At 37.7% G+C, this 17,453-nt stretch overlaps 2 protein-coding genes across 2 annotated transcripts; both read right to left on the reverse strand.

Moving 5' to 3' along the window:
- Positions 1-1,775: 1,775 nt before the first annotated feature.
- On the reverse strand, positions 1,776-3,656 carry LOC127812321 (uncharacterized). Its single transcript, XM_052352748.1, has 2 exons — positions 2,577-3,656; positions 1,776-2,339 (listed from the first exon to the last, which is right to left on the reverse strand). The coding sequence occupies exons 1-2, from the start codon at positions 3,445-3,447 to the stop codon at positions 1,918-1,920; spliced, it is 1,293 nt and encodes a 430-aa protein (XP_052208708.1). The 5' UTR covers positions 3,448-3,656; the 3' UTR covers positions 1,776-1,917.
- Positions 3,657-6,354: 2,698 nt separating this feature from the next.
- LOC127811974 (ADP-ribosylation factor GTPase-activating protein AGD5) lies at positions 6,355-17,453 on the reverse strand. The gene is made up of 11 exons (XM_052352199.1): positions 17,162-17,453; positions 12,421-12,479; positions 12,177-12,267; positions 10,143-10,197; positions 9,949-10,039; positions 9,593-9,830; positions 9,191-9,410; positions 8,754-8,932; positions 8,227-8,469; positions 8,064-8,125; positions 6,355-6,842 (listed from the first exon to the last, which is right to left on the reverse strand). The coding sequence occupies exons 1-11, from the start codon at positions 17,210-17,212 to the stop codon at positions 6,683-6,685; spliced, it is 1,449 nt and encodes a 482-aa protein (XP_052208159.1). The 5' UTR covers positions 17,213-17,453; the 3' UTR covers positions 6,355-6,682.

Raw genomic sequence — 17,453 nt, forward strand, 5'->3', positions numbered from 1 at the left:
ATAAAATAATAGTTAATAATAACACTTTTATTTATAGCAGCAATTGATTATGTGTGTTAAAATAATTGAACCTCAAAATTCAGAACCGAGAAGTTCTTCCTGCAATTTATAGGGTGCGGGTGTCTGTCTTGTTCTTAATTATAATGAATGGGCATGGGGGCGGAGAATGGAGCTGCGCTGCAGATCACAACCCCCCACCCCCCAAACATTACTGTTCCCACTCTGCTCACTGCCTGCATGCCCATGACACTAGTGACCTGACCAGATGTGACCCAACCCAACTTCTATTTCACAATAATATTTTTAAATTTCTCGCTGAACCCAGGACACGACAATGTATTTACACACACACATACACATAATAAGTATGCACAAGTTACTCAAGAAATAACTCAACAGACCACAAGAGTACATGTACTAACGCATACTACACTCTATTTAGCTACTTAAGTCACAAATGGCAAGGTAAGGCCCAGAAATAAAAAAAACTAATATACTGAAGGCGGGAGTGTGTTAGAAATAAAAAAAACTAATATACTGAAGGCGGGAGTGTGTTAAATGTATCGATGAGATGACAAGTTCAATAATCGAATTGGACTTCATTATCAATTATTAAGGAGCAGCAGACAAAAGAAGTCTGGACTTCATGAAATCCAATTGAACCCGGATGAAACTTGATCGGGCTTAGCCAAATCGGGCTCCATTCAAAGACAATAGCAACAAATTAGGTGAGCGTATTTTTATCATTTGATGCATTCGGTCATTTTCTCAATAACTCTATTATTTATATAAATAGTATTTTTTTTAAAAATCTTTATTCATTTTCGTTAGTCTTCATCCTTTTATGGTCTCTAAATCGAAAATAAAAAATCACGGATAGAGTAAGGACCCCTAAAGTAGGAATAGTCTCCCTCTTTATGCAAGTGTGTTGAACCCCATTACTAAGATGGAAGAACAACCCTCTCAGTGATTGGTCACCTTGGTGGCTGAACCAAACTTCTAATTTCGCCACCATGGCCAATTATTATTATTTTTTTTAAATCGTCGACTCCCAATTCTTAAAGATTTTTTTTTTTGTTTATACATTTTTAATTGTTTAATGCATTTCTAAATATATAATTTTTAATTAAGAAATATATTTTTTAGTATATAAATATATATACATTTTTATTGTTTATTTTTGTCAAATAAAAAATATATATTTAGTTTAGAGAAAGAAAGAGTGATGTAGGAGAGTAGAGAGAAAGAGCAGAGGCAAAATAATTGTTTTTATCCATTTAAAAAGATGCATTAATTGTTCCACTAAAAATTTGAGGAAGTCTGCGTTGGTTGTAAGGTTGACGATGGTGCCATGCCCAACACGCCATGATGATTACCTCTGCCAAAACACAAAATACGGATCTACACCCTAGAGAGCTACCTTTTGTGTAAAAGGTGGAATTTCTCACTAATGAATCCCCACGTATTATCTTACAAATACGAGAGGAATTAATTACAATACACGACGACTTTTAAGATTGAAAACACAATATATAATGCTCACAAGAAGCCACCTTTTTATTCATTCTGGTGGTTAATTATGGTGGTCCTATTATTTATGTTACGTGTATATATATATATATATAACATTATTATTGGCTTTGTTTGGGATGAAAGAGTCACTATTTTGTGTGGAACAAAACATTACGATTAAGATTAACATTGCCCTCATGTAGATGGCTCTCCTCTCCTCACTATCTTTCGTGCATGACACCATCACCATCACCACCATCAAATAACCAAATCTTGTTTATCCAGATAGAGTTCCCCATTTTCTATCAACTGCAACTGTAAGGGAAAGCACAACTGATATTTCCTAGAAGTTTAATTAGTTAATAAATATTACAGCACGTAGTACTTTCACTAGTGAAGTCATCTCTAATGAGCCCCACGACTGATCATCTCCATGTACTGATTCAGAGATTCCTGCCTTTGCAATCTTATGTCCTCGTTGAACTTCTTGATGAAAGCTTCCACCCGCCTGTTCAACTCGTCCTGACTCGGCGAGGGATCCCTCCTGAGTTTCCCCGACAACGACGGCTCTCTCCTCAGCTTCCCCCCGGACGCCGCAAACGGAGGGCTCGCGGCGGAGCCGGCAGGCGCATCGAAGGTCTGGGATTTAGTCATGCAATAGTCCTGCGGTTGTAGGTGGTGGCCCCCACGGCCATGCGTTTCCCACGTGTCCGACTTCCTAAGGTGCCTCGTTAACGGCATGTGACGGCCCTCCGTTATCGTCTTCCACGTGCTCTCCAGCGTCTCCTGCCGCTTCGGCTTCGACACTCGCAACGTCTTACCACCACCTGAAATAGAAATACAACCCAACAATGAGCAGCGAACTATTGCCTATTGGTTCTAAATTTAATTGCGGTGTGGAATTTTTATTGATTTAATAAAATTTTAAAATTAAATATTATTAAAATTTACAAAGCCCACCGAATATAACACCCACTAAATTTAGAACCACCAACAGTTTTAAATTACTATTTTGCCCTGAAACAGATTTTATGAAAAGTTAAAGCGCAGGGGTAAATATGTACCTTCGGGTGTGGATTTCACGGTTCTTCGATGCCCAAATCTAGCAGACACCGGCGGTCTCTCGGCCGGCGAGAGCGAATATTCCTGCGAATTCCGCTGTGGAGTACTCGACGGCTTCGCCATCTCCGATTCATCCTCCGGAAAAGGTGTAGACAACGTTATCGTTTTGATCTCAATCTCCGGAACTTGAGCATCTACGTGCACGTCCGCATCAATGTCGAAGTCTCTTGCTGCAACCGCGCGGTAACCGTCCACAATCTCCGGCTGGTTGTCCACCGGAACGACGCCGCCATACACAACACCGTAATTGGCAGAAAAGTTGACAGGTGCCTCCTGGACCACTGTCTCCGGCGGTGATTTGTACTCGAGACCTCTCGCTGCAATCGCGTCGTAGCCATACGAGATCTCCGGCTGGTCGTCCACCGGAACGGCACCGCCGTAAACACCGTAATCCGAAGAAACCTTGACAGGCTCAGCCTGGACCACAGTCTCCGGCAGCGATTTGTACTCGGAACCTCTCGCTGCAATCGCGCCGTATCCATACGCAATCTCCGGCTGTTCGTTCAGCTGAACGACGCCATCGTACACAGCACCATAGTCGGCAGAAACGCTGACAGGCCCCCCCTGGACCACCGTCTCCGGCGGCGACTTGTACTGTTTCTTCTGCTGAAGCTTGGAAGACGCCACGAGAGTTAAGATGATGCAGTTTATAACAACGTAAAGATACGGAGGCCTCAGCCACGCGATCAGAGAGCTCCAGATTGCAGTTACGTCAGATAACGAGAACTCCGCAACGGCCGGAGCGGAGAGTTTAAACATCACAGCCATGCACAGAACACCCGTCGAGATTAACGCAACTTTGAGAGACAGCATGCTTCTCTGACAGCGAAGTACTGGATATCCGGTCGGAATACAAATTTTCCGGCGACTTCCAGTTGAAAAAAACGGATGGGACGAGTGAGAAATGAAGATCACGATATGGGAATTGCATATATATATATATATATATATATGATAAGGAGAGAGAGGGAGAGGGGAGCAAGGGGGGTTGGGACTGAGGAGGGACTGGGGGTGGGGGGTGTACAATGCTACGTAGAGACTTGCACACTAGAATTAATTTACACTACCTGATATATGTCCCCCCGGGGGGTACGAATGGCACTAAAAAGACAAAAAACGTCTTCACTTAAATTACACATTTTAAGTCTTGCTATTGCCACGCAGATGCAACCAAGGATGTAGTGGTCGTCGACGAGATGAGACAATAGTGGTGAGGTGAAGGCAATGGCAATCAATAGTTGCATTGGCAACCATGGGAATGAGAGAGAGATTAGAGAATAGGCAGGCAAGACAACAGCAAGGTTTGCAAATTTACAATTTAGATGAGGATATTTCTATCTTTTTTACTCCTTCAATAACGACAATGTAGAAGAACTCTACACAATCTTACACACGTGATAAAATAACAAAAATACCCTTCTCTCAAAGCACCTCCATGGAACCCACCACCATTGTCACCCTCACACCATCGTCGCCTCCACCCGTTAATCGCACTTACCGTCGCCCCACCAGCCACCACCACTAACATTTTTGGGCATTTTTCAATTGCAAATCAACAATTTTCATGACCATTGATGAAGCCTAATCGAAATTCATTCAGTCAACTCCGATCGAGTTCCATCCATGGATGAAGTCGGACTTTATCGAGGGAGTAAATCTCCATTAGACTTCATTGGGGGAGAGTATGTCTATGAACTTGGCGAAAAATAGAACCAACAGCCTGGTGGCGAGGGAAACAATGGTGCGACAGTGAACTAAAGGCAACTGCTGTCAACGATTGCTTGAGATGCTCATGAGAAAAGGGGAGAGCGGAGAGAGGAGAGAGAAATTATCTGACCAATATTAATATTTCTTCTTAGATTTTGTTATTTTGCCGGTGAATATTTGGTTTTATGATAAATTGCAAAAGAAATACGTCAATTTTATGGGATATGGTGAGATTTAGAGAAAGTAATTAAATCAGAGCATTCCTTAAATAAGGAGGCATTTTAAGTTATAATAATAATAATATCGGCGGGGGAGCGTTATTTCAGGATCTCGGCTCATTCGGTCCAATGGCCTCATCGCCACTCACTCACGTCATGATGATTCGCTTGGCATGTCCCAGCCGACCACTCCCATCTATCCATTCACAGCTAAATTAAACTCCAATTTCTCTTCATCAAAACTCACTTTCATTATCGTCCGTTGAGTACATATATAATTTATATAAGTTCCGTACGTACATCCACTTTGTAAATATATAAAAATCTCGATTTATAATGAACAAGTTTGCTCCGCCATCTGTCGTTGTTTGTACCGAATCCGAATTGTGTAGAGCCAATGGATGCAGTCTGCCTCTGCTTGTTGATTGGAGCCACGTCCACACAACAAAGGGGTTAGTTCATAGTTGGCGAGGCCTCGCTAGCTTTCTTTGACCTTTTAAGGGGCTTGAGATAAAACAAATGGATCAAAGGAGCTCTTGCCGAACGGAAAAGCTGTGTTCGTACACGCAACGCCCGCACTCGCTCGAGTCAACCTAGGACGGTGTTAAAATTCGCATCACGTTTGCCAGCGTATGCTATTATATATATATATATGCGTGGCTCCATTTGCTTCTTCTTACGGCGTAGCTTCAGCCTAGTGTTTATTTAATTTTGTGGTTCGTCAATGATTAGGAATATGGTTTAGTGTTGGAAAGAGATTTCAAGACGTTTGGAGATTTTATTTTTCAAGAAGTCTTACCTACCTATCGATAGATTTATGTTTCTATGCAACCAACTACCATCAAATTTAAAATTTTCACCAAATAACATCGGATAATGGATGTTAGTATATTATTCTTGAATTTCAATGATGATGAGTCTCTGACGAACACTCAATAAAAAATTATAAATATTCAACATAGTAAAAAGCAAACTTGTCAGTGCAAATAGTAAGTTTGCCATCCCTTGCTCTTACGTGTTTGGACGAGGTTAAAAACAATGCTATTTAAACCCATCAAATAAACCGTAGTCTCTCTCAACCAAAGCTTGAATATCATACAATGTTATTCTATTTGTGTAAAAAATAACAGAAATGTTAAATTAATAAAAATATCATACTTATTTATGTATTTTGAATACACATGATATATACCCCCTTAACTTGACCAAATCATCTTTTCTTTTAACATGAGATACCAATCTTACTTATTATAAAAAAAAACCCTCATTTCTAATTTTTATTATTTTTTTATATAACCCTATATCCATTGTAACATCATCACACCTGTTTATGCTAATACTTAGCCCACTATCCGAATTTTTTTTCTAAATATTATATTTATGGAGATTTACGAGTCACGCCATCACCTTTTATATATTTAAAAGAAACTTGAATACAAATTCAGTTTACATTACGATCACCAAACCAACTTGCCATAAAGAGGAAGGAAAAGAGAAAAAAAAAACAACTCTTCTTTAAAATCTCCTGCCCAAAATGAATACCGAAATCCAAAAGCTTGCTTGCATCTGCAACTAGACGTGAAGAAAGAAGCATAGCAAGAGCAGAACCCAAAAACTAATATCTTGTCCAGCAGTAGAGACGTTCAAAACTAGTATCTTGTCCAGGTCGCTGAAGCACAAATCTACTCTCCTCTCTCTATTTCATATTTCAAAATAACTGAGCAGCCATTCATTGGGGTTTGTGACATAAGAACCAGTAACTGGAAATTCAAGTTTTTGGTTTTAAGCCAGCAGATTATCATCTCAAATATAAATTCACATGTGCTATATATCGTAATGTGTCGAAAACAGGAGAGTGAAAGGATGATATCAATCAATCAATCAAAACCTAACTTATTAATCCACACATGCCTGCTATGCTCGTACAAATGAAGCCGCCACCCAAATTATAACAATAAAGGAAAGATGAAAGAGGGAGAAACCTGATAAACTCTGCCACCTCTACATATAGTTTACAACCCCCAGAGCATGTGAACTACCTCCAAAACGGTAGCTTTTTTCCTGCGATGTATTCCTTTGTCATGCCATGGCTAAAGCTGGAAATCAATTTCCCAGCGGCAGTCTCAGGATTTTGAGAACATCCCTTGTGTCAATGAAGAAAAATCGAAATCTTTTCCTGACTGTGCAGGAGCTGCAGATGAGACTGGGGAGACAGACGGCGTTTTACCAGTTCCAGCTGATGCCACACCATTACTAGAAGCGTTTTGCCCCATAGCATAATTGCTGGATTAGAGGAATATAGAACAAAGATGAGAAATGTTAATAACCTATGTGAATGCACCAAAGATAGGGTAGTATTTCCCTCTCTCAATACTTTCAAAATATTCAAACCTACAGTGATGAACAATTGGAAATTACATAAACTGAGTCCAGCCTACTTGCTTTCTAACGATAAAAAACATAGTGATATAGCAACGCTTCTATTGTCAGCTTGTTAGAGCTTTAAAAAATTTTATGCAGATCCACGGGTGTCTTGATAAACTTCAGATCTTATCCAGTGTTCTATTCATGCTATACATTGTCTTGATGGAAACAAGAGGATTATCAAAATATAAAACAAAAGGCCGAACAGCCATTGGTGTTTTAGAGAAATCCTGCCCCTTAGCCAACAAAAAAAGTTGCACCTCATTTGGTGAAGTAATTGTCTTTGACAATGGGGAAGCAATCTCTTATGGTCTAAAAAGGTGGTGCTGTTGGTTGCTTATGGTCTAAGTTAAGTGTGCTTCCTTCCTAAAAATTGTACGGACAATTGCTTTTTAGGCCCTTGTAAATTGGGTGAAACGCACACAACTCCCATACTTTAAAAACCGATGCATAACCCCTTACTACCATAAATTGCAGTACAAGATTCGTGTTGCTTAACAGACGTGCTGAAAAGACTCAAAGAAATTGACACACATCCTTTATTTGGTTAAATTTTTTGCATCTTTAAGTTAGCGTGTTAAACATGTGTATCACTAAGTCTATAAAAGATTGTTTGTTTCATGTTCCACATCAGAGTAAAGTATAAGGGAGTTATATATAGAGTTTTGAAGTACACGGAGGAATGTACTTTTCATTTAAACCACACAGGATAAAAGGTAAATTGCCCCAAAATTATATTTTTGAAGATCAGAAAACCAAAGAGAAGTACATCCTGGAGGCTGGAGCTCAAGGATATTCAATAAGAATTTCCATAAGAAAAACACGTGACCTGCTATAACCAAAAATGATAAAAATCAAAACTGAAACAGAAAACAGAGCATTAAAAATTGCCTAAAAGTATTTTTTTTTGGGGGGGGGGGGGGGGGGGGGGTAAGAAACTGCCTAAAAGTTGTTTCCAAATACAAAGAAGCAAAATGACCCCCCGGTTCACTAAGTTATGCACCTGGAAGCAAACACCCAATCAAAGATTTAGCTTAAAAGGCCATAAAAATGCTACCTACACCCACTAAGTTTGAATACCTTGATGGTGCTTGGAATGGAACAGAGCTCCCAACTGGATACATTTGTCCCATGCTTCCAACCTGTCTCATGAGAAAATAAAAAAGAAAAGAAAAGAAAAGAAAAAAAGTTGAGTGTTTGGGCTCAATTAATTCACAAAACAATGTCACATAAAATATTCTACCTGCTGCATGTATTTATGTAGATCATTATTTCCAGCTGTTGGCATCACCATTCCAGGAAACTGGAAGCCAACATTCTGCCAATTTTGAGTGGGCAAGTTTGTACCAGTGGAACCTGATTGTGCATTGCCAGGGAATTTTGGCACCACACCAGATTTAGCTGCAGCAGCCATAAGGAGAGACTGCTGCTGGGCTAACATTGCAAGTTGCTGCTGATGAGCAACAAACGGTGATACCATATTTGACTGCAAAACAAGTACACCATGATATAATATGTTTAGATTTTAAGTATTAGAAGCCAAAGGAATAGAATCGACCAATACAATGTGGCTGGAGCTTTTCATTGTTTAGTAGGCTGACATTCCAACCCAATCAGTAAACAGATACCAGACAACTTTTTTTTTTTTTTTTAGTTTTTCATTTTTCAATTCCCAAGCAAAGGTCAATTAGATTTCCTTACACTTAAACCAAATAAACAATTGAAGATAAATTGTAGTGGATCAATCCAGCAAATAGCACTATAACTTACTTTTTCAAAAAGGCTCATGATATCATTTTTAACATCTTTTTGAGGCTTCTCTGCGACCATAGAAGGTGTCTGTGAAGAAGAGTCACTAAATAGATCTTCAATACCAGGCGTAGACTGGACCTTACTATCAGCTGGTTTGACAGACGCTGTTTTATCAGCTGTTGATCCTTCTGCAGCAGCTGCAAGTTGTCAACACTAATGTCAGTGGATAAATAAATTTACCACACTACTACTTCAGCTTCAACAATTTTTTACAAGCTTCTCAAAATGTCCCCCTACCCCGCAAATTCCCCAAACAGAAGAAAAAAAAAAAAAAAAGATAGCTAGATGAGTGGCATGCCAGAAGATCATGAGTAGCAGCAATGATGAACACATGAGCACAGATAATATTGCTCAAGCAATCTCATTACACAAAACTAGGGGAAACTGAGACATACACTGGAAACCTGCCCATGCATTATCATCACCAGAGGTTGCTTCGGATCCGTTTTCGCTAGGACCATCAATTGACAGCATGTTGAAAAGGTCAGTAGCATAATCAACTTTAGGGGGAGAGACAGCTGGACTAGCGTCTGCCACCTGCTTTGTGGATTCAACAGATTGAACTGCTGGTTCTGAGTTCTGAATAACCTGTTCAGTCTTTGGTGCAGAAGCAACCTGTTTGCATTTCAAATTGGTAATGCCAACAATTTCAGGGCTCAGGGGACGCAGTATATAACAGGACTATTAAGTAAAAAAAGACGTACGATCCAACATGTAAGAAGGCCAAATAAGCATGCAGAGGAACTGTGAAAGAACAAAAGTACGGAGTAATTAGGTGGTTAAAGAACTCAACATACAGGCTCAGGTCCCTTTGGAGGCACTGGTATACTGAATCCCATAACAGGAGGACCACTGTCCTTCATACTAGGTGCTTGAAATTTCTTCCTCTCCTCAGATGAATTTTCAGAATTGTTGGCATAATTGTGCCCACTCATATTACCAGGTCTCTGCCACTGCACAGAAGCCTTTTCTTCTAATCCTCTAGGAGGTGGTTTTGAATTTTCATCTTTAGGAACCCATCTCTTCTCTTCATACCTGGAAAAATATACAAATAATGCATCCTTAACACTATGAGCAGTTGAGGCATCAGAGAACAACAATATATTGTATTTTACCAAGGAGAATAGGTTAACAAAGTTAAGGGTGCACATACTTTGCACGGATGAAATTCTCAATCCCAACTCTGTCATAATTCGGGGGTAACTCAGCTTCCCAATAACTATTTGCCTTCTCATTTCCCATTGCTGCATAGAAAAAGAAACTGCATTTTCATTTTTGTAATCTTAGATGAACCTCAACTGAAGGTGATTCAACTGATGTCATTAGAGACACTAGAGGGAAGCTTACATTGTATAAATGCAACCTGTTCTGGAAGCCATGTGTCCAGAGTAGCAGACCTCACCTGCCAAAATATCCAAAGAGGGACCATTAAAAAACATGCAAACAACAAAGTTGTTTGGTCTACCACAAGTTTTAGGGGAAAAGGAAATGAAGAATCTCTAAAAGGACCACAAATGATAATCTTAATGGCTTTTGATCAGGAAATTGGTCACAAAGTAAGAAACAAATAATCACATTGAAATATTATTGAAACTAAAAGTCTTTATATCACAAGCCAGATCTTTTGCATTATCACTGCCACACAACTTAGATCATGGAGGTTCACCAACACAAAGTTGGACGCAGATTCCATGGCATGGCTTGCATTATCTAATTGTTCAATTTAAGGAAAAATAGCATAAATGAATGCATGACACATTTATGATAAACAACAATCACAAGCTTTAATCACATTAGGTGGGGGTATTAATGATAAACTATAAATTGAAATAAAATAAAAGATATAAACAATAATGGAAATACTAAAAATTGCATAGAACTAATCTAATCTTTTACCGGACCCTGATTTACCGGAGATAATGAGCTTAATAAGTGATACATCTCACGTATGGACAGATGTATAAGAAATTTAATGTAATAGAAACCGTAGTGGATAAAAAGTTTAAGGAAAGCACAAACCAACAGTTTCACACACATAAAGGAGGGAGAGAGAAAATGATACAAGTAGAATATGATTGGTGTGCCTTATCATGTAATCAAATCAATGCTACAAGTTGGCATCCCTACACTAAATGTTCTTGCTTGTCAATATTCTGCACATGGTCCACCAGACGATCACAAGCTTCATTGCATAAGAACACAAATTTTACAGGTAAATGCATCCCAAACTATATTTAACTTATTTCCCACTGTTAAAGAGTGCAGAACACAAATTTTACAGGTAAATGCATCCCAAACTATATTTAACTTATTTCCCGCTGTCAAAGAGTGCAGCTCTGGATTCCATGGGAACTGCCTGATGCTTAAACATTGGGAACTGAAAGGAGGGAGCAATGAAGCTATAAAATAGGGTGAAGAACAATTATATATGATGTGTGGTATCCAATTTAAGATTGTTTATTATTCATGCTTATCAGAAAAATTGCTTTCTATTTATTTCACTGCTATTTCTGGGGGAACAAACAAATATATAATTTCTCAGGACAACCAGTTAAGTTGGAATTCTTTTGAGTCCATGGCTATTTTGTTTTTTCTTTTCATATTTTTATCTCTATATATTCCTTTTTCGTTTTCCTAGTGGGGTTTGGGAGGGGCGAGGGTAGTCATCTAATACATATGTAAAGGTGGGTGAAAAAATCAAGTGCATGACAAAAAGCATCTTCTGAGTCATTGACTTTTCATAAGATGGATATTCAAGTGTGTTGTTTAAGAAAAATAACTAATAAATGAACAAAAAACTAATAATTAGTCAATTAACAAAGGAAAAAACATATAATTAGGACATATATTCTCATTTCACCTGCTACCCCAAAAGACCTCCCACATGGCATGCAGATGCTAATAACAAACCAAGTCATGTACACTCGTAATCATAGCCAATCAAAATAAGAAATCTCATCAAAGTAAGAATTCAAGACCAAAAACCACCCTCACCAACATGAAAAAAGGAAAAGGAAAAAAAAAAAAAAAGAAAGAAAGAAACAGGTAGCTATCAAGCTGGAGACCCTCTTATTTCCTATTTTCCAAGTTCTAGTAAATGGTTAATTATTTGCAGTCTTCACCCCATACTAAGCAAAGCTTTTTTATGTGCTTCAAACCCCTGATACTAGACAACAATGGGCCAAGCTTATGCAGAGGTTCACACCCTATTTCCCTCTTATAGGATCCATATTAAACCTTCTCCAGCAAGTGGTACTTAAGTTAGTCCTAAGAAAATAAAACATGAAACTTTAAAGGGGCCTGGACAATGCATAAACACCACCAAGTTATTGATATATCTAGTCTCCAATGAAGGAACACAACCAATGAACAAAATATCACCTTTGATATATGCACTCCAAGACTTCTATGGATACCAGAACATTGCATGCATATAAAGATGCCAAGATTTACACTAGCCCATCGAGGACCCCTGCAAGAAAAAAGAGTTACTACCAGTAAATAACAAACTGTTACTACAACAAACCGAGATCCATTGTTTCTGAATCATGTTATTTCCATGTTAATATTTCTTCATAATCTCAAGACCAATATCATCAACATTGACAGTTTTCTGATAACATACTTGCTTTTGCAGTCGGCACACTCCCTGTTTTCTGGCAATCTAAGAAGCCCTTCTAGTATCTGCAAATTACAAAACTGGGAACATGAGATCAATATATATAATTGGAAGGAAACTGACTGGAAGAAACACAAAAATATAAGTTTCTTTCATAGAGCCTTGAGGGGGGAGCCTCAATCAGACTTTTGAAGGTCCAAGTCCAACTACATACTGAGAGAGAGAGAGAGAGAGAGAGAGAGAGAGAGAGAAGGGGGGGGGGGGGGGGTCCTTGAAACCAACAGTATCTGCAACCAACACAAGTTTTTCTTTTACAGCAAGGGATGTATAATCACAGACAAGAAAAAAGTGACACAAAGTGATTTATAGCATCAGAGAAGAGAAATCAATAATCGTTGGGCTATGGGATCCACCACATGTTGAACCTGTTCCACATTTTGATGTGACAACATTCAAGTACACATTGTATTGGATTTGGCAACTATTCTAAAGATCATATCGTTTGCTTATTACCAACTCCTTATAGTAACAATGACCTTTTTTTTTTAATCTATACTTGTATATATTCTGGATGGTATCAACTAAACCAATGTTTGTAGAACAATGCAATATTCAATATATTCAAAACCTTAGGCAAAAACCTTATTTTGATATACCACATTCATATACTTGAATGGCACCTGTAATTAGCTGACTTCTCCACAATCATGCAGCACGGACACATAATGCTGTAATGTAGCAGTTGATTAAAACCTTATTTTCTTCACTTGGTTTAACCAATTCCCTCTGGGGACTGATAGTTCTCTCTTCAAAGAAAAAGAAAATGGCAAGCGACATATCAATAGAACTTTTGTAGAGAAGCCAGCCAAAAACATTGACATGAGAGGCAGCATCAAGCCACAGTATTTAACATTCCCCATTTAATTTGCATATAGAAAAACAATATTAATTCCCAATTATCAACTGAATAACACCCAACTTTTAGTGCACCAAGAAGATATAAGGATGAGTGAGAAGCCTTTAAAACATTTATAGCAGACTGGGTGGAAGGCTGGTATTCACTTAACCAAAGAAACCACTTAATAATGACAGTTCTGAAGCCTCTGACTTAAGCTTTAGACACCTTAATATAAAACAAACATGAGAAAGTTTGAAGAACAGAATAAATTGATTGTTTTACACTAGTTTGGTTAGCTTAAGTTCTAAAAACAACAGAATAAATAGATTGTTTTACACTAGTTTGGTTATTTTAAGTTCTAAAAATTGCAACTTCACATTAAAGATGTGGAGTAGTAGGAGCATATAAGTCATTTCCATCAATATGACTATAATATGCCTGTAAAATTCATCATTCTGAATTATGACAAAGCACCTTCTAGGTAATTATGATATTTTACAAAAAAGTACCGACTTAAGCATAAAAAAGGCATTTATAGTAATTCACAAACAGAAAACATTGTCAAAATATGCCAACTCTGGAACTTCGTATCAACAAAATGCAAGATTTAACCACAAATAGACAATATATACATCATTAGAGAAAAAATAATAATAATGATATCAATAGAATATTTATCTACTACCAATATTAAGTATTAGAATCCACCTGCTCGGCCATCTAATTGCAATTAGAATTTTGTCCCTCCTACTAAAGTTACAATTTTCCTTGCTTCAATTAACATATTTTTCCAATCAAGTCTCCACCAAAGTTAACTAATGCATTTACTTTCTAACAAAAAATTGTGGTAGCTGATTTACTTGAGAGAGAAAATTATGCCTACCTATGCAATCACAGAACAAACTTGAAAACAACCCAACTATGACTGGAATTTTTTATTGCATCAATTAATGATAGCTACCATAGAGGCAACCTATAGAATTGCTTAATAAGCCAAATGATAGTTCAATAATCAAATTATTGCGATGATGATTAATTCATACATAAACATATCTAATTGAATGATCCAAGTACGTATAAAATATTATAAAGATAACAACAGACAAAAAGTCAACAAGAGGTGATATTAATAAAAAGGAAAATGTAATGAATGTTATCACAATTTTATAATCAAATTGGTTAGTTCTTTATAGGAAAAATTATAGGTTAAGTGTTAAGATTTCAAATAATAATTTCATATAGGTTTAATATAGCTTATTACAAATAAAGAGAGTATTAATTAATTACAAGTCTAACTAAAACTCCAATACTTACTAAAAACAATTATTATTGTTGTTTATACAAAAATGAAACATAAAAGTCAATAAACAATTAAATTTGTATTCTATTTTTTATTAGTTGCTTATACATCCCTATTTTGCTTCACATATATATATTAGAAAAACCTTGTTCAACATGTGCTCAAATGCAGAATGAGTTTGCAAGTGAACAAGCTACCTACAACACCCTCTTTATGCATCAATCAGTAGCACCTACTGTGGCGGAGATAATAGATTCTCTTTGTGAGCCAAACAATAATTTTAGTGATTAAACAATTAAACTATAAAGAGGAGCATTAATTCATAAAAACTGTAGTGATTATTAGAAATACCAAGACAGGCTGATAGTGATACCAAAAGATTCCATGAAACAAGAGAGCTGATTATGGAATGTGTTATTGCAATTTTATTGTCAAATTTGTTTGAGAATTATAGATTAAGATTCTAAAAGAGAATTAATAACTACATAACTGGGTTTAAGATTCATAATTAGTGATTCAATATGAACTACAATATCTTTTAAATGGTCTAGAGGAACTTACATAAAGCTAATGTCAAAACTTAGTAATGATTAATTTTTTTGACAGTCCAAGGTTTGGTGGTGGTGTTAGCATACATGTCTATTTTTATATATTATTGAAAAATTATGGGTGGCACAATGAAGCACATGCTGAACAAAAGAGAGCACCCAGAAAAAGGAAAAAATTGTTCAAATGCAAAACACATACAGTTTACAACTTCAAGAGAATTTCACATGCTAGGACCCTTAGGTACTTCGAACATTAGGTACCATTGACAAATACTTTGACTGGATTGAAATGTTAGATAAACAGAGAGCTTTTTCTCACTAAGATAGAATAATAAACTAAATTCAACCGTGCCTTGAACCTTATCTTAATTGCCAGGTGCAGCAGGTCTGAGTCTGGGTGCATAGATAAAAGTAAGCATGTAAAATCAAGAGTGGAATTGGAGGGAGAAGGTCCAAGTGTGAAGCGACCAGGAGTTGACAGCATATACATATCCTTTTCTTGGACCATGGCCTAGGCATATACATATACAAGTCAACTAGAGGAGATAGAAAGGCCTCTCTGGGGACTTGTCTAGACACTTTTATTGGGGGAATGTTCAATGGGACAGATCTGTCTCTCCAATTGTGGTGCCACCATCTTGGTGGGATATGGCCGCCCTCTCTCAAGGCTGTTGAGCAAGAGCTTTGAGACAAATCTTCCCCAATTCTTGGACCCTAGCCTCCAAGGCACGAGCACCTTGTGAATTGTGATCTTGATAAAGGAAAAAGGAAGTAAACACTCAACTGCCCTAATCCTTGTATGAGGTGAAGAGGAGTGTTTTAACCAGAGATGGGAACAAGGGTACTTTAGCTTCAAGGAGCATTAGCAGAAGCAGTCATTTGGCAGAGGGGCAAGGATCTTTGGTGCTCAATGTCCAGGAAAGAGTATCTTTGGCACGGGTCCATAAGCTACATCACAATGCTGGCACATGTCATTTAGTTGTTCATTGAAGAGATATCCACATGTTTAAGAAAACCTAATGATCCCTCATGGCAACGAGTAAATCACTCACATTCTGGATCAATTAGTGGAGTCCTACTTTTCTATTTTGCAAAATCAAAGGCCACAAGTTTTGTCAAACCAAAAGCTATATCTCTTGTCATTCTCTCAACTCATGCTAACCAAATAATGAATAGAAAGAGTGAAAACATACAAACATGACAACTAGTTACAGGGTAATTATGATAGGACTTATTACATAGTAACATTAAATAATACTATCTATTTCACAAACACAAAATTAATAAACAAAATAAATTCTGAGGCTAATTCGAGTCAATCCACGAAACAGCAAAGATAACAGACAGCACAATGACAAATACGAAAAAGTAAACAACTTCCATTTGGACGTTTGATTCTGCAATATCCAATCATTCAAGGAAGGCAACAATCAAGTCAATACCAAAATTAGAAAAGCTCCCATTTAGGCCCTTTCGGATACTCATCGAAACTGTAAAATTTCATAATGTTACATAATTACAAACACATACCATAAGACATACCATAATGTACATATACCATGGCAAAACGACCAAATTCAAGGCGTGGCTGTCCTTACCTAGAACCATAAGACCGAACCACATCTCATTTCTTAGACTTACACTTATGAACTTACCACGAAATCAGAATCAAACAGGGCACGGGATCACTAAAAAAGATAGCTCAGGACAACCATTATTCATTCAATTCAAACGCAGCCACACAAGTTCAAATTCAATCATCTACGCAATCGACATGAAAAAATACCCAACTCCGACATCAACCGCATACGCGATCTCTAATCAGCGGTTTTCTCATCCAAATCAGAAAAACCTCAGCAAAAGATAGGAAATTTAGATTTTCAGTACAGGACAAGCAATCATTCGACCAATCGACAACGAATTCAGATCGAACACGCATAAGATCGAAACCGAGGAGGAGGAGGAGGAGGAGGCGTTGATTAAGAGCGAAAAGGGAGAAACCTTTCTGTGCTTGGCATTGAGCTCTTTGCTAACGTTGGCCTTCTCGTTCATGTTGATCGACGATGCGCCCAAAGAGAGAGAGAAAGGTAGATGATGAAGAAGAGATTTTTATCGCTCTCTCTCTCTCTCTCTCGATTGAATTTTTTTTTTTTCTCTCTCTCTCTCTTTCCCTCTCAACCCACCGTCTGATTGGGAAGAGCAGCACCGCGTTCTAATGTACGTGAGGCGAGGGAAAGTTACAGAGACAGAGAGAGAGAGAGAGAGAGAGAGAGAGAGAGAAAGAAAGAGAGAA

The sequence above is a fragment of the Diospyros lotus genome, chromosome 10 (assembly GCF_014633365.1).
Source record: "Diospyros lotus cultivar Yz01 chromosome 10, ASM1463336v1, whole genome shotgun sequence".
NCBI classification, from domain to species: Eukaryota; Viridiplantae; Streptophyta; class Magnoliopsida; order Ericales; family Ebenaceae; genus Diospyros; species Diospyros lotus.

Excerpts from the sequence above, each read along its gene's own strand:
- LOC127812321 (XM_052352748.1), bottom strand. The coding sequence starts at position 3,447 with ATGCTGTCTCTCAAAGTTGCGTTAATCTCGACGGGTGTTCTGTGCATG. Across the intron at positions 2,340-2,576 it reads CGTGAAATCCACACCCGAAG|GTGGTGGTAAGACGTTGCGA; the intron begins GTACATATTTAC and ends TTTCTATTTCAG.
- LOC127811974 (XM_052352199.1), bottom strand. The coding sequence starts at position 17,212 with ATGAACGAGAAGGCCAACGTTAGCAAAGAGCTCAATGCCAAGCACAGA. Across the intron at positions 9,831-9,948 it reads GAGAATTTCATCCGTGCAAA|GTATGAAGAGAAGAGATGGG; the intron begins GTATGTGCACCC and ends ATATTTTTCCAG. Across the intron at positions 9,411-9,592 it reads CTCCAAAGGGACCTGAGCCT|GTTGCTTCTGCACCAAAGAC; the intron begins GTATGTTGAGTT and ends AAATGCAAACAG.